Source organism: Pseudorca crassidens, chromosome 8 (genome assembly GCF_039906515.1).
Source record: "Pseudorca crassidens isolate mPseCra1 chromosome 8, mPseCra1.hap1, whole genome shotgun sequence".
NCBI lineage: Eukaryota > Metazoa > Chordata > Mammalia > Artiodactyla > Delphinidae > Pseudorca > Pseudorca crassidens.
The window spans coordinates 87,896,320-87,916,545 of record NC_090303.1 but is presented as its reverse complement, the minus strand read 5'-3'; the positions used below and the strand labels follow the sequence as shown (position 1 = coordinate 87,916,545).

The 20,226-nt window shown below is 39.0% G+C and overlaps 1 protein-coding gene across 2 annotated transcripts in view; it reads right to left on the bottom strand.

Annotated features, from left to right (window-relative positions):
- EXOC4 (exocyst complex component 4) overlaps positions 1–20,226 on the bottom strand; it is an 804,198-nt gene that overhangs the window by 550,923 nt on the left and 233,049 nt on the right. For both annotated transcript variants that reach the window (XM_067747055.1, XM_067747056.1), the window contains exons 8-9: positions 14,835–14,980; positions 9,389–9,477 (exon numbers count right to left, since the gene is read on the bottom strand). In XM_067747055.1, the coding sequence (XP_067603156.1) occupies positions 9,389–9,477; positions 14,835–14,980 (235 nt within the window). The remainder of the gene's footprint in view (positions 1–9,388; positions 9,478–14,834; positions 14,981–20,226) is intronic.

The window sequence follows — 20,226 nt, the reverse complement described above, 5'->3', positions numbered from 1 at the left end:
CAAACAACCAACACAGAGGGAACCAAGCCACATCCATCAGCAGACAAGCAGATTAAAGTTTTACTGAGCTCTGCCCAGAAGAGCAACAGTCAGCTCTACCTACCACCAGTCCCTCCCATCAGGACACGTACACAAGCCTCTTAGATAACCTCATCCACCAGAGGGCAGACAGCAGAAGCAAGAAGAACTACAATCCTGCAGCCTGTGGAATGAAAACCACATTCGCAGAAAGATACATAAAATGAAAAGGCAGAGGGCTATGTACCAGATGAAGGAACAAGATAAAACCCCAGAAAAACAATTAAATGAAGTGGAGATAGGCAACCTTCCAGAAAAAGAACTCAGAATACTGATAGTGAATATGATCCAGGACCTCGGAAAAAGAATGGAGGCAAAGATCGAGAAGATGCAAGAAATGTTGAACAAAGACCTAGAAGAATTAAAGAACAAACACACAGAGATGAACGTATAATAACTGAAATGAAAACTACACTAGAAGGAATCAATAGCAGAATAACTGAGACAGAAACGGATAAGTGACCTGGAAGACAGAAGGAATTCATTGCCGTGGAACAGAATAAAGAAAAAAGAATAAAAAGAAATGAAGACGGCCTAAGAGACCCCTGGGACAACATTAAACGCACCAACATTCGCATTATAAGGGTCCCAGAAGGAGAAGAGAGAGAGAAAGGACCCAAGAAAACATTTGAAGAGATTATAGTCAAAAAATTCCCTAACATGGGAAAGAAAATAGCCACCCAAGACCAGGAGGTGCAGAGAGTCCTCAGCAGGATAAACCCAAGGAGAAACACGCCGAGACACATAGTAACCAATATGACAAAAATTAAAGACAAAGAAAAATTTTTAAAAGCAACAAGGTAAAATGACAAATAGCATACAGGGGAACTCCCATAAGGTTAAGAGCTGATTTCTCAGCAGAAACTCTACAAGCCAGAAGGGAGTGGCAGGACATACTTAATGTGATGAAAGGGAAGAACCTACAACCAAGATTACTCTACCCGGCAAGGATCTCATTCAGATTTGATGGAGAAATCAAAAGCTTTACAGACAAGCAAAAGCTAAGAGAATTCAGCACCACCAAACCAGCTCTACAACAAATGCTAAAGGAACTTCTCTAAGTGGGAAACACAAGAGAAGAAAAGAACCTACAAAGACAAACCCAAAACAATTAACAATATGGTAATAGGAACATACATAACGATCATTACCTTAAACATGAATGGATTAAATGTCCCAACCAAAAGACACAGGCTTGCTGAATGCATACAAAAACAAGACCCATATATATGCTGTCTACAAGAGACCCACTTCAGACCTAGGGACACATACAGACTGAAAGTGAGGGGATGGAAAAAGATATTCCATGTAAATGGAAATCAAAAGAAAGCTGGAGTAGCAATACTCATATCACATAAAATAGACTTTAAAATAAAGAATGTTACAAGAGACAAGGAAGGACACTACGTAATGATCAAGGGATAAATCCAAAAGAAGATATAACAATTATAAATATATATGCACCCAACATAGGAGCACCTCAATACATAAGGAAACTGCTAATAGCTTAAAAGAGGAAATCGACAGTAACAAAGTAATAGTGGGGGACTTTAACACCTCACTTACACCAATGGACAGATCATCCAAACAGAAAATTAATAAGGAAACAGAAGCTTTAAATGACACAATACACCAGACAGATTTAACTGATATTGATAGGACATTCCATCCAAAAACAGCAGGAAGATCACATCTTGGGTCACATCAAGCCTCACTAAATTTAAGAAAACTGAAATAATATCAAGCATCTTTTCTGACCACAATACTATGAGATTAGAAATCAATTACAGGGAAAACAATGTAAAAAACACAAAAACTTGGAGGCTAAACAATACATTAAATAACCAAGAGATAACTGAAGAAATCATAGAGGAAATCAAAAATACCTAGAGTCAAATGACAATGAAAGCATGCTGATCCAAAAACTAGGGGATGCAGCAAAAGCAGTTCTAAGAGGGAAGTTTACAGCTATACAAGCCTACCTCAAGAATCAAAAAAAAATCTCAAATAAACAATCTAACCTTACACCTAAAGGAACTAGAGAAAGAAGAACAAACAAAACCCAAAGTTAGAAGGAAAGAAATCATAAAGATCAGAGCAGAAATAAATAAAATAGAAACAAAGTAAATAATAGCAAAGATCAATAAAACTAAAAGTTGGTTCTTTGAGAAGATAAATAAAATTGATAAACCATTAGCCAGACTCATCAAGAAAAAGAGGGAGAGGACTCAAATCAATAAAATTAGAAATGAAAAAGGAGAAGTTACAGCAGACAACACAGAAATACAAAGCATCCTAAGAGACTACTACAAGCAACTCTATGCCAATAAAATGGACAACCTGGAAGAAATGGACAAATTCTTAGAAAGGTAGAACCATCCAACACTGAACCAAGAAGAAATAGAAAATATGAACACACCAATCACAAGTTATGAAATTGACACTGTGATTAAAAATCTTCCAACAAACAAAAGTCCAGGACCAAATGGCTTCACAGGTGAATTCTATCAAACATTTAGAGACGCGCTAACACCCATCCTTATTGAACTCTTCCAAAAAATTTCAAAGGAAGGAACACTCCCAAACCGATTCCATGAGGGCACCATCACCTTGTTACCAAAACCAGACAAAGATACTACAAAAAAATTACAGACCAATGTCACTGATGAATATAGATGCAAAAATCCTCAACAAAACACTAGCAAACAGAATCCAACAGCACATTAACAGGATCATACACCATGATCAAGTGGGATTTATCCCAGGGATGAAAGGATTCTTCAATATACGCAAATCAATCAATGTGATACACCATATTAACAAATTGAAGAAGAAAAACCATATGATCATCTCAATAGATGCAGAGAAAGCTTTTGACAAAATTCAACACCCATTAATGATAAAAACTCTCCAGAAAGTCAGCACAGAGGGAACCTACCTCAACATAATGAACACCGTATATGACAAATCCACAGCAAACATCATTCTCAGTGGTGAAAAACTGAAAGCATTTCCACTAAGATCAGGAACAAGACAAGGATGTCCACTCTTGTCACTAGTATTCAACATCGTTTTGGAAGTCCTAGCCACGGCAATCAGAGAAGAAAAAGAAAGAAAAGGAATACAAATAGGAAAAGAAGAAGTAAAACTGTCACTGTTTGCAGATGACATGATACTACACATAGATAATCCTAAAGATGCCACCAGAAAACTACCAGAGCTAATCAATGAATTTGGTAAAGTTGCAGGATACAAAATTAATGCAGAGAAATATCTTGCATTCCCATACACTAATGATGAAAAATCTGAAAGAGAAATTAAGGAAACACTCCCATTTACCACTGCAACAAAAAGAATAAAACACCTAGGAATAAACCTACCTAGGGAGACAAAAGACCTGTATGCAGAAAACTAAGACACTGATGAAAGAAATTAAAGATGATACCAACAGATGGAGAGATATACCATGTTCTTGGATTGGAAGAATCAATATTGTGAAAATGACTATACTACCCAAAGCAATCTACAGATTCAATGCAATCCCTATCAAAGTATCAGTGGCATTTTTTACAGAACCAGAACAAAAAATCTTAAAATTTGTACAGAGACACAAAAGACCCCGAATAGCCATAGCAGTCTTGAGGGAAAGAAACGGAGCTGGAGGAATCAGACTCCATGACTTCAGACTATACTACAAAGCTATAGTAATCAAGACACTATGGTACTGGAACAAAAACAGAAATATAGATCAACGGAACAGGAAAGAAAGCCCAGAGATAAACCCATGCACCTATGGTCAACTAATCTATGACAAAGGAGGCAAGGATATATGATGGAGAAAAGACAGTCTCTTCAATAAGTGGTGCTGGGAAAACTGGACAGCTACATGTGAAAGAATGAAATTAGAACACTCCCTAACACTATACACAAAAATAAACTCAAAATGGATTAGAGACCTAAATGTAAGACCAGACACTATAAAACTCTTAGAGGAAAACATAGGAAGAACACTCTTTGACATAAATCACAGCAAGATCTTTGTTGATCCACTTCCTCTCCTAGAGTAATGGAAATAAAAACAAAAATAAACAAATGGAACCTAATGAAACTTCAAAGCTTTTGCAAAGCAAAGGAAACCACAAACGACGAAAAGACAACCCTCAGAATGGGAGAAAATATTTGCAAATGAATCAACAGACAAAGGATTAATCTCCAAAATATATAAACAGCTCATGCAGCTCAATATTAAAAAGACAAACAACCCAATCCAAAAATGGGCAGAAGACCTAAATAGACATTTCTCCATAGAAGACATACAGAGGGCCAAGAAGCACATTAAAAGCTACTCAACATCACTAATTATTAGAGAAATGCAAATCAAAACTACAATGAGGTCTCATCTCACACCAGTTAGAATGGGCATCAACAGAAAATCTACAAACAACAAATGCTGGAGAGGGTGTGGAGAAAAGGGAACCCTCTTGCACTGTTGGTGGGAATGTAAATTGATACAGCCACTATGGAGAACAGTATGGAGGTTCCTTAGCAAACTAAAAACAGAATTACCATATAACCCAGCAATCCCACTGCTGGGCATATACCCAGAAAGAACCACAATTCAAAAAGACACATGCACCCCAATGTTCACTGAAGCACTCTTTACAATAGCCAGGACATGGAAGCAACCTAAATGCCCATCGACAGACAAATGGATAAAGAAGATGTTGGCACATATATACGATGGAATATTACCCAGCCATAAAAAGGAACAAATTGGGTCATTTGTAGAGACGTGGATGGATCTAGAGACTGTCATACAGAGTGAAGTGAGTCAGAAAGAGAAAAACAAATATCGTATATTAATGCATATATGTGGAACCTAGAAAAATGGTACAGATGAACCAGTTTGCAGGGCAGAAACTGAGACACAGATGTAGAGAAGAAATGTATGGACACCAAGGGGGGAAAGCGGGGGTGGGATGAACTGGGAGATTGGGATTGACATATATACACTAATACGTATAAAATAGATAACTAATAAGAACCTGCTGTATAAAAAAATAAATAAAATTTAAAAAAAAATCAGATACTATATTGAAGCTAAATGTTCTTTAAAATGAGTACCTTTCTAAGCTACCACATGACTGTGTGAGCAGTACAATGAAGCAGTGGAGGGGCTCAGAATAACAGGACATCCATGATTAACGCAGACACATGAACAAGTCTGACTTCCAGCTGTTGCGCTGCACTCTTGGGAACAGCACCCCAACGTCCTCAGCCCCGCTGCCTACAGCACACAATGTAATGAACCACCTGTACCCTGACAGTTAGAGCCAACTGAGATGGGTTGATGATACCAAAGAAATCTCATTTTTTCATTCTTTTTTCCCCCTTGTGTGTTGTTAGGTAGAACATTTTTTAATTGCATGATGAATTAGAAATGTTGACAGGAGCTTAACTTTTGTCAGATGTGAGCCTTCTAATGTTACTTTGATGGTCTATCTTTACCGCTCTCCTACCACAGAAGGAAGAGCTGACCTCACGAACCAAACCACTGGGAAGCGAAGCCTGCGGCTTCATGGCTCTAAGAGAAGAGACAAAAATCTCCTGCCAGTCTCTTATGATGTGACTGAACTATTTAACTATGCCTTTTCAGGATAAGGTGAAATGCAGATCTCACTGTGGTCCTCAGACCAGTCAGATTAATAGAATAACTGAAAAAGAATGACCGTTTTTTATGGAAAAAAGATGTGATTCCCCCCCAGCTCCTTTCTTCCTGCTGCAATATTAAAAGCATTCATCAGAGAAACTTTGGTTCCTGAATGAAACTCCATCAAACTTGCACAAAAACTGGTCAGCTGATACAGCCTCTCACCAAGCACATGATGTGTCGGCTCAGCTCAATTATTTTTAATGATTATTATGAACATGATATGTTTGCTAGCTACTTTCTCCCCTCTAACCAGAGATAAATGCTCCTATTTTGCTCAACACTGGTAAGTACAATAGACTGTTGCTTGAAAGTTCCATATTTCAACTAGCTTTTTGAAGGATGGTAAAGTTCCTAGATTATGATGATTCTTCGATTAACCATTCTCACAGAATGAAAGTCCTCTGTAACTTAGTTGGATTTTTCAATGTTTTTCAATTATATACAGCAATGTTGTCCCAGGCCAGACAGCTCAAGGGCAACATTTCTATTTAATAAAGCCATGTATAACTGCAAAGAACAAAAAAGTATCTACGTATAGGCTCTACTTCGGCTTAAACTTAAAAGCTAATGCAAACCTATGAAGCTGATAATGGCTGTCAGTGGCCCCATCTGCTTTGGGACCCCCTTCCTAACCTCTCACTAATAAGCTGTCCATCCTACTTTAGACCTCTGCCATCCTCATTCCTTCTGTCAGTGAGTCAATCAGTATTTACTGAACATTTACTACACCAGGCACTGTACTAAGCACAGGGAATAAAACAGTATGTCCCTCATGGAGCTTAGAGCTCTGTGCAAATCCGCAATACAGTGTGGAGAACGATATAAGAAAGGGAACAGTAAAGATGTGAGCACACAGCAGGGGCCACAAGCCCAGAGAGAGAGAGAAGGAAAGAGAGACAGAGAGTGTGTGCTTTGTGCTTTTTGTTTTAGAGGGGGTATGTTAGGGAGAGGAGACACCAGCAGGGAGGGCTCATCACAGTGACAAACTGAAGTTGGAAAGCTGAGCAGGGTTTAGCCCAACGAGGAGACAAACTGAATGTATACGAAAACTCTGAAGTGACAAAACTAGAGATAACAACATTTGGAGAGAAGGAGGAAGGCATAACATTAACTACATGTCAGGTACTTTTCTCAGCACTTTTCATAGCTTACTCACCTAACGTTCACAACAACCTCATGGGGTAGGCACTGTTTAGAGATACGCCCATTTAGAGATAAGGAGGCACAGAGCTTCTGAAGCTAGGCAATGGGGAGCTAGATTTTAAACGTAGGCAGTACGGGCCCAGAACCCTCTACTGTTCACTGATTGGCTGTACTGTCTGTCTCTCAAGAGGTCATGGACCACGGGTAGGGTTGGGGATGGGGCACAGCTAGAGCTAAGCGCAAAGTGCTCACTCACCGTGCTCACTGTCTACTAAAAAAGAAGAATCTGGTATCTGTCATTTATTCTCGTTCAGTAACAATGCTTGAATACGAGTGAATGACAAGTTGCACTGCTGTCCCATTAGTTACGTGGTCTACCTTTTCATCTCTAAGTGTCAAGTGAAAAGCTTTACTGCGGTGCAGGCTGTCTGCTGCAAGTCGGGGAGGCTGTGTATACGTATGTAGGGACGGGGCTGTTCTCTGTACTTTCCACTCAGTTCTTCTGTGAACCCAGAACTGCTCTAAAAAATTAAATTTTTTAATTAATAAAAAAGGAAGTGATCAGGATTCAAGCTAAAAAAGAAGAAGAAAGGCTCTGTGTGTCCTCACTAAAGGAATTTCATATACTAGAAGCCAGGTGGAGAGAAATTTTGGAGGTAAACTTAAACTACTCCTTAGGTCAATTCTGAATTTATAAGTAGGACACTGTGCAGTCTATTTATCGCTTGTAAAAATAAAATACAGTGTGTGTGTGTGTGTGTGTGTGTGTGTGTGTGTGTGTGTGTGTGTGTGTGTGTGTGTAAAACAAAACAAAACAAAAAACCTGTGGGGTTTTGGGAAACCAAAAATAAATAAATAAAAAAAATAAGTAGGACACTGTGATGGAAGGTGGAGATATGGAAGAGCTCTCCAAACCTAGGTAATTTTCTACGCCCCCTAAGTGTCAGTTCAAGTATGATCAGTCCTACAAGAATGTGTGTTCCAGAACTATCATTTCCTTCCAAGCCTTGCAGTGCACCCTATACTGCCGGGAGGTAGTTACCTGCAGAAGCCCAGGTCACCCTCCTCCTTCCCTCCTTGTCTGACTGACCATACAGTGGCTCACTCCTTCATTTGTTCCAAACCTAACTACTCTCTGTACTTCTCCACTTCAAGATTCCAAGACACACACTTCATGTTTTCTAGAACATACAGCAATACTTTACTATTAAATAAAATGCTTGTAATCCAATTTTCTTTTCCTTATATCCTCAAATGTATTTCTAGGCTTTTAATTCTGGTAACTTTATGTCTGAGTTGTGGAATTATTACTGTGATATAACTTTGAGACAGCATAGCAGAGTCTTTGGAAGAATTTACAGGTATTTACTGATAGATTAATAATGAAGGTGAAGGTAGGAATGACTAGGCAATAGTCTTTTAACTCTAGAAAGGCTGGCTAGTTGCTTCCTGATATTCTGTTGTAGAATTATGATGAGTCTTAAAAACTAAATATTTAATTGTGTAGGCTACAAAATATTCCAAGTGCCTGCAATGCATCAAAGACAGTGAAAGTGTTCTTCTCCATCCCTCATGGAGAAAGCCCATAGTTCTAAAATAATTTAAAGAATCTCTCCCCTCTCAACTCCTCTAGCAATTTTATTCATACCACCCACTTAGTTGTTACCACTGACTGCCTTATATTGTTACTGATATTCATTCTTTACTTTCATAACTGGATCTTAAGGTTTTTACCTTTTATTTCCATGTACTCAACAACTTCCATCCCTTCCAGTGCTTGGATGTCTTGCACTTAGCAGACCTTCACCAATCTTTCTTAACTGATCACATTTACCATGATCAGCATCCTTTTGGTCACAGGAAAAAATGTTATGAGTGTGATTTTTTAATTTAAATAAATTTACTTATAATTTATTTTCTTAATTATTTTCTTCTTCAGATTCCAACATTTTAGTAACCACACATGAACATCAACTATCCTGTGTATCAAAGTTATGTTGATCAGAACGTACTGTTTAAAGGCATCCTTCTTCCCTTTAAATAACAACAGAGGCTGCATCTGTACTTTTCCAAATCTCAAGTAACCCTGCCATATTCCAGAAGGTACGGAAAACAATAATTAAAATAACACTGGCAGCCACAGAAGACTGGCCTTCCCCTAGACTGTGACTGGAATCATGTCTGCCATCTTTAAGCAAAAAGGAACTGCCCTCGTTTCTTTTTACACTGAGTTCCCACCTGAATTAACAGGTCTAGAAATCCTGTGGCCACAGGAATAGTTTTAGCTGCTTGGCAGCTCATGCTGGGAAATGATAGAAGAAACGGATTTCCAGGTCTTTCAATCTTTGCTATCTTGGAAGAATCCTGTGAATGCAGACCTCAAATTCACATGCTATAAACACTTCAGATCATCCTCCAGAAAACTGATTTTTCTGGAGAAGGTCGATTACCCACCTTGAAGCTCTCCACTCCGACTGTACAGCTCCCTTCTCTGTTCTCGCAAATAGGCACTCATACTGATGGCATGGGAGGATGATTCGAACCTGCAACGAAATGCAGCGTAAACAAACGATTAGGTAGTAACCAAACAGGCGGTGTCCAGCTCTGTACATTCCGTTGAACTGTTGACAGTATTCTACTCCAGCCCGTGCGATGCCCCCTAGTGTTCCACGACCAAGACCTTCTGGCTGTTCCAGGCCAGGGCAGGCTGCCATAGACCTTGATTTGTGAATGATATTCCTGCCTAAACGCTCCTCCATGACAGTATTTGGATCTTCTGCTCCTTCTCTATTTCAACTGATACACTCGATCCTGCAACTTTCTTTTGCCTCCATATCCCTTGCCAGGATCCCTACATACACAGCAACAGCCGTATCCTCTAATGGCATTCTGATTTTGCTCCTAGGCAGCTCAAAAGACATCAGTGTCTGCCAGCTGCCACCACAGAAATACGGGCTCCTCAGAGCTGACCCCTGGCCTTTCTAACTCCCCCAGTGAGAGGACTAGCCCAATGGGCTGTGAGAAATGATGTTAAATAACTATACCAGAGAAACAAGGCATCTATGGTCTCTCCTTAAAAGTCCTCAGAAACAATACACTTTCTAAACGGCTGCCAGGATTCTTACCGGCCACCTGTAATTCTTAGAAGGATTTCTCCTGTCAGCCTGTTATCCTGACAGAAAATCTCAGGTTTGAAATGTAATTTCTTACCACATCAAAGGATTTACGGTTTGATACAGTCATAATTTTACCTGGTTTTTTTGGTTGTTGTTGTATTTTACCACATAAAATACTTTCAAAAATACCAAGCTACAAACTGTTGTTCACACCTCCCCAGGCACTGCTTCAGAGGTCAGAAACATGGGGGATGGGTTCGTGATACAGAACATGGCTTTAAAAGCTAAAACAATGACAACAACAAATCACAGTCTTAAAAGTAACTTGCAGGCAAGGAAGAACAACAACAACAACAAAAACAAGTAAAATTATGACTGTATCATCAAACTGTAAATCCTTTGATGTGCTAAGAAACTCCATTTCAAACCTGAGATTTTCAAAGTCGGGATAACAGGCTGACAAGAGAAATCCTTCTAAGAATTACAGCCACTAAGGGGCAAACAGCAACACAGTGAAAGAGCAACAGTGATAACGGGATAGGTTCCTGGCCACAAGGAAGGAGCACCAACATTTTCTTAATTGTGCCTTCTTTATCGGTTCTTTGACAAGGAAGATGAATACCAAGATGAATGTCAGTCTGAGGGAAACAGCTGAGTTACTTGATCCTTTCTCTGCACCCTGCCGAGAACTAAGAGGGCACAAACAGCCAGAAGAAAGGCAAAGTGTGCAGTACTTCAAAAGTGTCACCTGCCAGTCGAGTGCTGACGAGAAGCCACTGACCTCCAAAAAGCACACTGACAGCTATTGATCAGAAACAGCAAGAGAAAAACTAAACTCGAGCAAAGAACAGAGAGGCACACCACATACAATAAGAAAGAACTTAAACACACTTAATTAACCTTGGCTAGGGACAATTAAAGAGAGTAATAAGGTTCTTCACAGATGTGACAGAAACAGATGACAGCTTGCCAAAATCTGAATCCTTTATGACCTGAGGCATTTTCACTACTCAGGAATCCTTTTTGCGTTTGCAACAAGTCACAGATGGATATAATTTTACAGCAAAAGAGGCATGAGGGATTAGCCAGTCTCACCTCCCCACTTTACAGCCAAAGGCACCGAGGCCACTGAGACAAGAGAACTGCCCTGACTCACATGGCTCATTAATGGTGGAACCAAGACTAGAAATGGGCACATTTCTAAGAGGGGCCTAATTCTGTGCAGGTGATGAGTTTTTATTACTATGTAATAGTAACAAATGTGTAACGATTACTTAAGTTCACTTATTCATTTCCAGTCACTTATGTTTTCCAACACCGCAATTGCAGGACTGGCTAAATGTCTGAAAATGTTTATGTGGTCTGAGGTTGCAAGTTAGGGGTGAGGGCTGACAGCATAAACACCCCGAAACCTGCTTTCTGCAATAGGCGTAGACTGAGAACGGTCAGTTGAGCTTGAAGAGGGGCGGGTAGGACTGGAAGGGGCGGAGGGAGGAACGGAGGGGAGAGCGGAAAGAAAAGGCCTAACCGTAGGCCTTAGGCAGTATCTGAGGCAGTCTTAGTTGCCTCCATCAAACACCTTTCCTCCCACTGTCTGTCTTGTTCGCTGGCACAGGCCCGATTCTATCTGGGCGTCTGGGTCCTCGCTCCCTCTCACTAGGCAGGGTGCTCAGGAGAGGGGGCTCCCTCTCCAGCTGCAGACCTATCACTGGAGATGAACTCTGACTGGTTTAAGACTATCACCATGGTCTACTTCCCCTTGCCGGTGACTGGTTTAGGAATGGGCCTCAGACCCAGGTCCTATTAGTTTTCTTGAGAAAAACTTGCAGAGCGGCTTTGTGACTGGCAAAAAATATTAATAGATGGATGATTAATCATTAATAAAAATGGATTTGTAATGATACAGCCATTTTGGAACACAGTGCGGCAGTGTCTTACACAGTTAAACACAGTCCTACCATATGATCTAGTAATCATGCTCCTGGGTATTCACCCAAATGAGTCGAATACTGACACTGACACAAAAACCTGCACGTGAATGCTTATCGCTGCTTTATTCATAACTGCCAGAAGCTGGAAGCAATCAAGATGTCTTTCAATAGCTGAATGGAAAAACAAGTGTGGTACATCCACAAACTAGTATTACTTAGCGATACAAAGGATGTCACAAAAAGCCACAGAAAGACATGGATGAACCTTAAGTGCATACTGCTAAGTGAAAGAAGCCAGTCTGAAAAAGCTACGTACTGTATGACTGTAACTTTAAGACATTCCAGATACGACAAACTATAGAGATAGTAAAAAAGATCAGTCACTTAAAGGGGGTAAGGAAAAGGAGGAGGAATGACTAAGTGGAAAACCGGATGTTTAGGGCAGTGAAACTATTCTGTAAGATACTATAATGGTGGATATATGACATTGTGCACTTCTCCAAACCCACAGAACTATACAAAGAGTGAACCCTAACGTAAACAATGGACTTTAATAATAGTGTATCAACATCGGTTCATCAATTGTAACTAATATGCCACACTAATAATAAGAGGAGAAACTATGGTGTTAATAAAAGGAGAAACTATGGTGTAAAGGGACATAAGGGAAATCTCTGTACTGTCAGCTTAATTTTTCTGTAAACCTAAAATGGATAAAAATAAAGCCTATTAATTTAAAAAAAAAAAAGGGATTTTCAGGATGAATCACACACTATTTCCTGGGCACCACCATTTTTATTGGAGTGGGACTGAATGCAGAGAAATGGAAAGGGCTGAGTCCTTGATGATACTGTACCGGTGAATTAAAGAATCCTCTATATTTACTCTTATGTGTGAGATAATAACTTTCTATAGGTTAACCTATTCATTTGGGGTTCCATGCTACTTGCAGACTAAAGCCTTTTAACTGATACTGCATCCAACCTCTGAATAAAACTGCTTAAAAAAAAAAGAGAGAGAGAACGAATTCAATAAACAGAATGGATCTCATTCCAGTGTGGGCACAGTAAATCTCCTCTCCTCTAGACCACAAGATAAATGAACCGCTGAAACTTTCCTTAATGATTAAGAACTCTATGAACCCTTGACAGAAAACAAATCTCAAAAGTGCATCAACAGAAGATACAGGACTTTCAACTATTTAAAAAGAAGGAATTCAGAATACTGGGACGATACTTCTGTAGTCACTTTACATGCTTAGATGTACAGATACAAGTTCTTAAATATCTATTAATTCCTTAGAAGAACACAGGTCTGCCAAGATTTAAATCCTATTTCTACCACTTGCTAGCCGTGTGAATTTGCATAATTTCCTTAACCTCTTGTGCCTTGATTTTTTAAAAAAAATTTTAAAAACAAATTTTATTTTGGAATCATTAATAGAAAAGATGCAAAATAGTACAGGGAGTTCCTGTGTACCTTTCACCCAAATCTCTCCCTAACGTTAATGTCTTACATAGTCGTGGTACATTTTGTTGCATCCAAGTAATTAACATTGCTATGACAAAAAACTACAGACTTTATTTGGATTTCACAAAATTTTCCACTAACATCCTTTTTCTGTTCCAGGATACCACACTGCATTTAGATCACGTGTAAGTCTGATAAATAGATTGGGGTTTCCAATGAGCTTTTTCTGTGCCATGTATGTGATCCAATAATCCCCTCTGACGAGCGCTGAGGAGAGAAAGTCATTGACCACGAGAATAAACAATACCCAATACCGCATAGGTAGAGTTTGGTAGCCTTTGATTCCCAAGGCACTGTTAACTCAGTAGAAGAGTTGGCTTTGCTCCGAGGAGGGTAGTGTGAAGTTTCCTGAGAAGCTTAAGAGCTGATCCTGATTGAAAGTCCCTTCCTAATCTCCACTAATACCATGTGCTCATCTCATACATTTTACTACATGGAACTATCACCAATTATTTACTTGTCTGTCTTCTTTTCTGAATTATATGTTTCTGCGCATGCGCCTCAAATTTTTTTTAACGTGTAATAGAGGATGAAAAATAGAACCCACGCCCATCAGGTTGTTAGAATGAATAAATACGTGAGACAATCCATGAAAATGGCTTTACGCCTTGGCTAGCACTTAGTAAGGACTCAGTAGGCATTAACCACTACCCTGCTGCCCAAATTTGGTATAATCTGAATCAAATTATGTTTGATTGAGATTCTTCTGAGAAACTCATTTACCACAGTGCCTGGTACATAGTAAGCACTCAAGCAATGGTAGCTGTTATCATTATTATTATTAATGTTAATAATAATATTAACTGTTAGCTGTTACCAAGTGACATATACTTAGGATATGTGGCCAGGTGAGTGTAGCTAATCGTAATTTGAAAAAAAGAATTTCCACATTGTTCTTTTACTAAATCAAGTAAAACCCAGTACTACTTAGCTAGAGAGATCTGCATGACTTTATTAACAAAGGTTGTTTCTTGGCACTTGGGGCTTTCCAAAGGCTGAAATATTTCATTTCCTTTCATTTCATATAAAATTCCCCAGAAACAAGGGGAGAATTTCATTTCTCTTCATTTTATATGACTCCCCAGAAACAAATTCCAGAATTTTTTTATTAAAAGTTCTAGATAGTCCAGTAACCATATTCCAAAATAGTCACCTCCCTTACAGAAAATGGAAGTACACAAAGTTGAATATGTAGTCACTTCCTATCAATTATTTCAAATCAACTCTAAATGGGTGAAGTAATGGCTGTCAATAAAGTAGAAAACTGTTCTTCTGGGATCTAACACATCTTGACACCTACCTTACCAGCAAGGAGACACTTACTTGAAAAGAGAATTTTTGGGCCTTTGAGGTTTCTTCTTGGCAAAAAAGGCTGCACACTCGCGCCCAGTGCTGGCATAACTTAGTTGAGCTGAGGGTTCAGAGGCTGCACGAGTATTTTTCATATCCAAGTACTCAGTCAACAGCATCTGTACAAGCAGACAAACAGCTTAACACACACATTTATGATGTGCTATTAAGAAAAAGCAATTTTAAAACCATGAAGACCTAATTCTGAAACCTCCCTGACATTCAGGATATTAACCTAGCTATTCATATTCCTAGGTGTAGACCTAAGGGAAGATTCATTATAGCCAGAAAGTCAGCAATTTGCTACCTACTCCTAAAACTGGGAACGGTGTATAGTGAGCATTTGTACATGGGGGTAAAGGGAACATTTTTATTCAGGGTCTACGATGTGTCAGGCACCGGGCTGGGTGAGTTAATCAATATACTCCTTTAGTCATAATTTAATCCTCATTATTCCAAATTGCGACAGCAGCAGCAGCGATGCCGTAACATTTACTGAGGGCTTACTATATTGCAGGCAAGGGGTTAATCCATTTAGATATTTTACCTCACTGAAAGCACAAAACTTTATCAGGAAAATCAGTTCTCAGATTATAGACAAGGAACTGCACCAGCACACTAACAAACCGGCCAGCCAGGTTAGCGTAGCCCACAGCAGACTAAGTGGTCCTGACCTGCAAAGAATTTCTAGGGCCCGCTACTCATCTTCAGAGTTTCAAAGCAACAAAAGCAACAGCTTTTTTGATCACTACTGCCAGCAGGTCCTGCTTATAAAAATCAATCCACTTTAGAGCCTCAGCGGTTTGGGGGCCTGGGCTAGAATCAGTTGTACTATTTCTAAGACAAGTGTAAAAAGTTCCCACTGTTGTGAAAGAAAATAGCAGATCTGGAACAGAAATCACCATGGTTCCTAAGATTATCTAACCCGGGACTAAAGTGTATCAACTCAACTCATTTCTATAATCACTTGCCACATTTAAAATTTTAAGATAACCAAGTGGTATACAGTACATGTAGACAAACAATTCTACCCATGACTGAAGTGAAAGCTTTTCAGAACCAGGGTCCCGTATAACTATTATTCTTGCATATATGTATATAATCATTCATTCATTCAATAGAGATGTGAGGGCCATATCAAGCATTATCATCAAAACATTTATGAAGCACACCTGCGAATATATTGCTCCAAGTAAGTTTTAAAGCCAATTATGTCTATATTATAAGCACATACACATTACTGAGTACTTATCAAATATCAAGACATTTTAAAAACATGACCTTACTCAATCCTCAAATCCATGAAGTAAGTATTACTAATTGTAAGTTAGAGATGAAGGAACTGAGAGTTAGTGGTATTAAGAAACTAGCCTATATGCATGTGTGGAGGCAGGAGTTAATGGGAAATCCCTGTACTCTCCCCCTCAATTTTGCTTTGAACCTTAAAATGCTCTTTGAAAAAACTCCAAAGACAAAGGGAGGGGGGGAGGGAGGGGGAAGGGGAGGGGGGAGGGAGGGACTAGCCTAAGGCCTTATAATTACACAATAACAGGCCAGGATTTCAACTCAGGTTTAGTTGACTCCACAGTCTGTTCTCTTCCCCATGACACTCCATTCTCACTAAGAGCATAAAAACTATCAATGAGAATGACTATGGGTGGCAGTAAATGGACTTTATTTCATTTTCTGTACAATAAAGAGTTCGCGGGGAAAGCATAAAACATGTTAAGAGATTGGTCAATGTTTTTTAATTTATTTACAAGGCCACTGGAGTATTACTCAGCAAGCTGATGAAGTAATATAATGGCAAGTACTACCTCTGTTACTATATCACCGAAACTGCACAACAGTCAGGGAGAATACTGAATTGGGTCTCTACTTTAGTAACAACTCCAGTGATGGACTCAATTATTTTGTAGATTTGGCACTGATGCTAATAAAGTTTGCAGGAATCCGTGATCAAAAGAAGGCCAGTACATCAGAAAAGAATTTCAAATTGTTGATGTCTTTCAAATTTCAACACAGAAAGATGTCTACAAATGCCCTGGTTTCACTCAGATGGTGGTTATTACACCAATATGACAGAATTATGTTTCTACCAAAGCTTGAAGACACACTACACCAAGTAATTCTGTCGAGGTAATTATTGTCCTAAAATTCAATGACTGTCCTTTTACGATAAAATATTGACTGACCAGGACCTAACTAAGTAGCATTCTTAAATCCAGGTATTTTATGGTCACTGTTCCTTTTTCTCCACATCAATGAAGTCCCCTTAATTATTAGCTCTCAGGAGTCTTAGTCTACTTCTATTCACCAGCTTCTCCCTTTCTATCTACACAAATGTACTATTTCTCCCCTCTCCACAAAAATCTTGCTTTGGTCCTCACGATCTATAATCTTATTTCCTTTTTATCTTTAGGTTCTAAACTTTTAAAAGCAGCCTCCACATATATTATTTCTCTTACCATGATGTGGTTTTTATCCCTCATTTCTCTCCCAAGCTCCAGTCTGTGACTGCATGCCTGACCTATTCACCTATTTCACTGATAAAATCAACCCTAAATTCTGAAACCTAAATCATCTTCCCATAAAATCAGTAATTTCTTCTGCCAACTTTGTTTTTTAGTATTTTCTTATTCTCACTGATCTCCAGGCTTAAAACTTCAGAACTGTCTTTAACACATTTCCTTATTCTTTGTATCCACAAAGGAGTCAGTGTCCAAGTTCATTAATCACTCTACCTCAACTCTATGAGTTTGCCCATTCTGGTCCACTCTGACAGCCACCACCTTAGTTCACCTCACGCAGTTTTCCTCATTTAGTTTTCTGCCTCCCATCTCTTACTCTTCTGATCCTCCTACATCCTCAACAGAATGATCTTCCTAAAGCAAAGCTGCTCCAAATAAAGGGTACAAATGAATTTATCTACAAAATAGTTACAGATGTAGAAAACAAACTTATGGTTACTAGAGGGTAAGCGGAGGAGGATAAATTGGGAGATTGGGATTGGCATATACACACTGCTATATATAAAATAGATAGCTAATAAGGATAGATATAATAGATAACTAATAAGGACCTACTGTATAAGGGAACTTTACTCTATACTGTGTAATGGCCTATATGGGAAAAGAATCTAAAAAACAGTGGATATCTTGATATGTAAATGTATAACAGCTTCACTTCACTGTACACCTAAAAGTAACACAACATTGTAAATCAACTACACTCCAATAAAAATTAAAAACAAGAAACAAACAAAATAAAAAACACAGTTGCTGCTACCATCAAAAGGCTCCTCATCACCTCCAACTATCTGACCGCAATACTCCAATCATATCTTATTCTCCCTAACATGCACCCAACACTCCAATCAAGATCACCCAGTTAACTCTCCCCTGAATATGCCAGGGCCCCCTCATTGCTGGAAGGCCTACCCTAGATTACCCTCTCTCCTGACTCCTAACAGCCCCTTCCAAAAAACAGTTCCAGTGTTCCCTCTTCAACCACTCCTTTCCCAGGCCACTCTAAGTCAGCTGTCCCCTAAGTCAGCTGAGCTCAAGTATCCACTTTACACATCATTAAAAATAATTATTCATCCCAAACTGCCTAAGACTATTAGCTATTATTTAATGAAAAGCCACCTCACCATTGATAAACATGAGGATTTTTTATATTCCTTAAAGCATTGTATTTCTTCATTTCCACCACAGAGCCATGCAACATATCAGTGAATCAAAAAATATAGGGAACCACTGAATTTTAAAAAGCACGTGATAAGAAGCCTTGATGCATATATCATTATATGCAAGTTAGAGACAGTCTCCAAAGTAGAAAGAGTCCACAGTACAAAAATCTACCCTGTGAGTTAAGTAAAAAAGGGATAGCTGCAATTTTAACCGCAGGCTTTGCGACGTTTGTTTCCTTCATTGTGTTTGCCTCTTTTTGCTAATAACATTCACCACCGGTTGAAAAATACTGCTTTAAGACAGGTAAAGTTTTATGTTGACACTCAAATTGGTAAAAGTGCATTTTTTAATATCTCAAAGAATAAGCCCCTACTTCTAAGATGCCTGAAATGTGTTTGAATTACGCTAAATCTACTACAAAGTCTTGACACAAACACCAGATGCCTGGTATTAAAATATAACCATTATCATTTCTTGGTGATTCTGCATCATTGTGGATAACGTACTGCATCTTCCAAATGGTACATAAATATCCTAAGCACTCACGGATGAGTTCAAATTTCCATTTTTATGAAAAGAAATAAGCTATACAGCTTGTCTTTTGCCTGCGGGAAATCACCCCAGATTGGAATTCTGGGGCAAAGGGCATTACATGTAATACCAAATACATTCTGCCCACAGAAAATCTGTAGAAGATAATCCCATGTGTGTTCTTGCTGCCTCTAAATTCCTACATATCTCATTCATTCCTTTCTCTTTTTAAGTACCAGGAATTGCTATTTCTTGTTGATCAAGAGTTCAAAAAATTAAAAGTCATAGTTTGTGTTGAAAAGCACGTGAAAACTCTACATACACCAGTGATATCATGATTCACTGTATTTTTTGGGTATCTGGTATGCTGGATGGTTCTGTGGTAGAAGCAAAGAAATATGATGCTTCAATAGAGCGTACAATTGGAGTGGTTAGGCATCTCTTCTGCTAGAAGACTGATTAGCAGTTGCTAAGATGCTAGTCAGTAATCCCATGATACATAAAGCAGGGCCAAGATTTTGAGATTTATAACATGCTCTAACATTGGTAATATCATTCTGAATGGGCCCCTCATTTACCATTTAATCCTCTTTATTTAACATATTGCCTATGGCTGCTTGTGGTCATACACATAGAATTTTCTAAAAATAAATGTGGGATTTACAGACTTAGAATTAACACATCTCCTGTCTTCAGCCTCTGCATTTATCCAAGTAGCTACTCACTGAAACACCCAGATCCTTCTAGATACTTAACGTGGTAGATCCTTTTTAGTATCTTCCCAGCTTACAAAATCTTCGCCTCATCTAAGGGCGGTTCCCCAACCACACAACGGACTTGGGTAGCCAGGCCTGGGATCCCACCCTCTAGGTCAGAGCCTACTTCACCAGGGAAACAGCCAACCCTCAATTAGCCAATCAGATTCTCTTTCCCAGAAATGTGTTAGTGGGATATGGTCTGTGCTCATCAATGTAAGTGAGGAGATGTAAGTACTTTGGGGCAACCACATTTTACTATGTGGATGAAAAATCAAAGACAGCCAATCTGCAGAGAGAGAATAAAGAATGAACCAGATGATCAAAGAGAAAGAGGAGACCCACAGGAGAGCGATTCAAAGGTTGCAACCTTAAGTTATCCATAGT